The following is a 1,945-nucleotide window of genomic DNA, read 5'->3' as shown; positions in this document are numbered from 1 at the left end:
TCAGATTATTTTATACCCTTTTTTAAAATTATAATATAAACCTCATACATATATTTAATTCACCTTTTTTTATATTTTATACACACAAACCTTATACCCCTATTGTCAGCAAACGAAAAGCAACGGAACTAACACTGTCTATCTAAAAAAACAAAGCATCTCTAACAACCCCATCATTGGTCATTTGAACCTTACATTTTCTTAATATTATAATTTATCGAGTCCAAATATCTTAACAGGTTATGGTGAATTCATAAAATGAGAGCGTTTCATTGAGTTGGACGTAGAATCACCTACCAAAGAAAAAGAAATGACGGCTTTTGAAGTTCAAACCCCAACTTATGAAGGTATATCGATCGACTCTAGATGACCAACACTTTATAATTTTTTAGAAAAATTTCCACCTTCCCTCACCAAAACTCAAAATAATTTTAAAGGAAAAAAACTTGTATTCAAGACATCGTCAAATCTGGAAGACAAACATGAAAGCTGCTGGAGCCCAAAGCTTTGCTGTAATATACTTTTTTTTTTCGAAGCATTATTAAATTAAGTTTGGATTATGATTTTTTTCACCCAAAGATTGAGTTATTATGATTTCGACATCATAAGAAAAATGAAATATTAATCTCTTGTATAAATCAGAAAGAAGAAACATGATTAAACGACAATGAAACAACAATGATACACAAAATGTCATCTCCCCCACCACCACCAGGCTGCCGGCGAGAACTCGGCTAAATCCTCGCCGTTGAAACTAACACATCTGTTGTCTTCTAACATCGCCTATAAATTTCATTTTATTATTACATGATCAATGTACAACTTACGAATTACGGTCCGTACCATCAACAAGCGTAAAACTCAACCAGCTCTTCCAAAGACTCGGGTTGAGGATCAGCATTTTCGAGCATCCAAAGCAAGTGTTCGAACAAAACCACCTCGCACGACACGTTGATGACGGCGTCATCGTCTTCACCGGACCGTTCCGCGAGCTCACGGAACAAAGGGTTGTCGATAATGTCGGAGCTAATAAGGTACCGCCTCCGGGATTTCCCAACGTAGACAGGGTGGAGATCGGCAGAGCTTTCTTCGTTGTAGATGATATCGGAAGCCGCCACCGCGGCGGTTGACGTGGGGGTGCGGCTTTGCTTGCTGTTGAATGAATTAAGCTTCTTTAGAACCGATAAGAGCTTGGTTAGCTTGTTGCTGCCCTTGGCCATTGCTTTTCTTATGGGGGGAGAGGTTTAAGGGTTTCCCAAAGAGTTTTTGGAGAGCCTTAGCAGAGAAAGAGGGTGCTTGTGAGCTAAGAAAAGAGGAAGACGGTTCGTTTATAAAGGAGTTGGGAAAAGGGTTTAAGTTGATCGGTCCAGTCCAAGTTAAAGTTTAGGTTCAGATTTTCGATCCAATAGATACAATAATAATAATTATAAAATGAATAATTAAAATTTTCATAAAAATTAATAGAAAATTAAAATTATTAAAAAAATTATAAATCAATTTAACCACCAACTTTTTGTCTCAATTTTTTTTATTTTGAATGTATTCCAAAATAATTTACATAAAAATTAATTTAACTTTTTATTTGAACTGATTTTCGATTCAAAGAGTACGATGAATTAATCAGATTTAATTCCAACAAAATTAATCTAATCAGAAATAATATTACTCATGCATAGGTATAACCTCCTCCGATTACACTCGGGATTATGCCACAAGAGGAATCAATTTTTAGAGAATGAAGTGAGAGGTTTTGTCTTTATTTGGTTCTTAAAAATTTACTTACCAACTAGAAGGTTGTTGCGTGCATCTTTTAGAACAAATGATTCAACTACCAAAAAGATAATTTATAAAGAAAGAAATCACCACTGATGTAAACAATTAAAAGAGAATATGGTGTCTTATATAAATTAAATGAATTTAATAAAATGTTAATTAGGAGATTCAG

At 34.4% G+C, this 1,945-nt stretch overlaps 1 protein-coding gene across 1 annotated transcript; it reads right to left on the bottom strand.

Moving 5' to 3' along the window:
• Positions 1–610: 610 nt before the first annotated feature.
• LOC107893373 (auxin-responsive protein SAUR76) lies at positions 611–1,312 on the bottom strand. Its single transcript, XM_016818349.2, has one exon. The coding sequence runs from the start codon at positions 1,218–1,220 to the stop codon at positions 846–848; it is 375 nt and encodes a 124-aa protein (XP_016673838.1). The 5' UTR covers positions 1,221–1,312; the 3' UTR covers positions 611–845.
• Between the last annotated feature and the right edge of the window lie 633 nt (positions 1,313–1,945).

Source organism: Gossypium hirsutum, chromosome A13 (assembly GCF_007990345.1).
Source record: "Gossypium hirsutum isolate 1008001.06 chromosome A13, Gossypium_hirsutum_v2.1, whole genome shotgun sequence".
NCBI lineage: Eukaryota > Viridiplantae > Streptophyta > Magnoliopsida > Malvales > Malvaceae > Gossypium > Gossypium hirsutum.
This window is presented reverse-complemented; position numbering and strand designations above follow the sequence as displayed.

What these genes read in the sequence shown, in the direction of transcription:
- LOC107893373 (XM_016818349.2), bottom strand. Translation starts at nt 1,220, where the DNA reads ATGGCCAAGGGCAGCAACAAGCTAACCAAGCTCTTATCGGTTCTAAAG.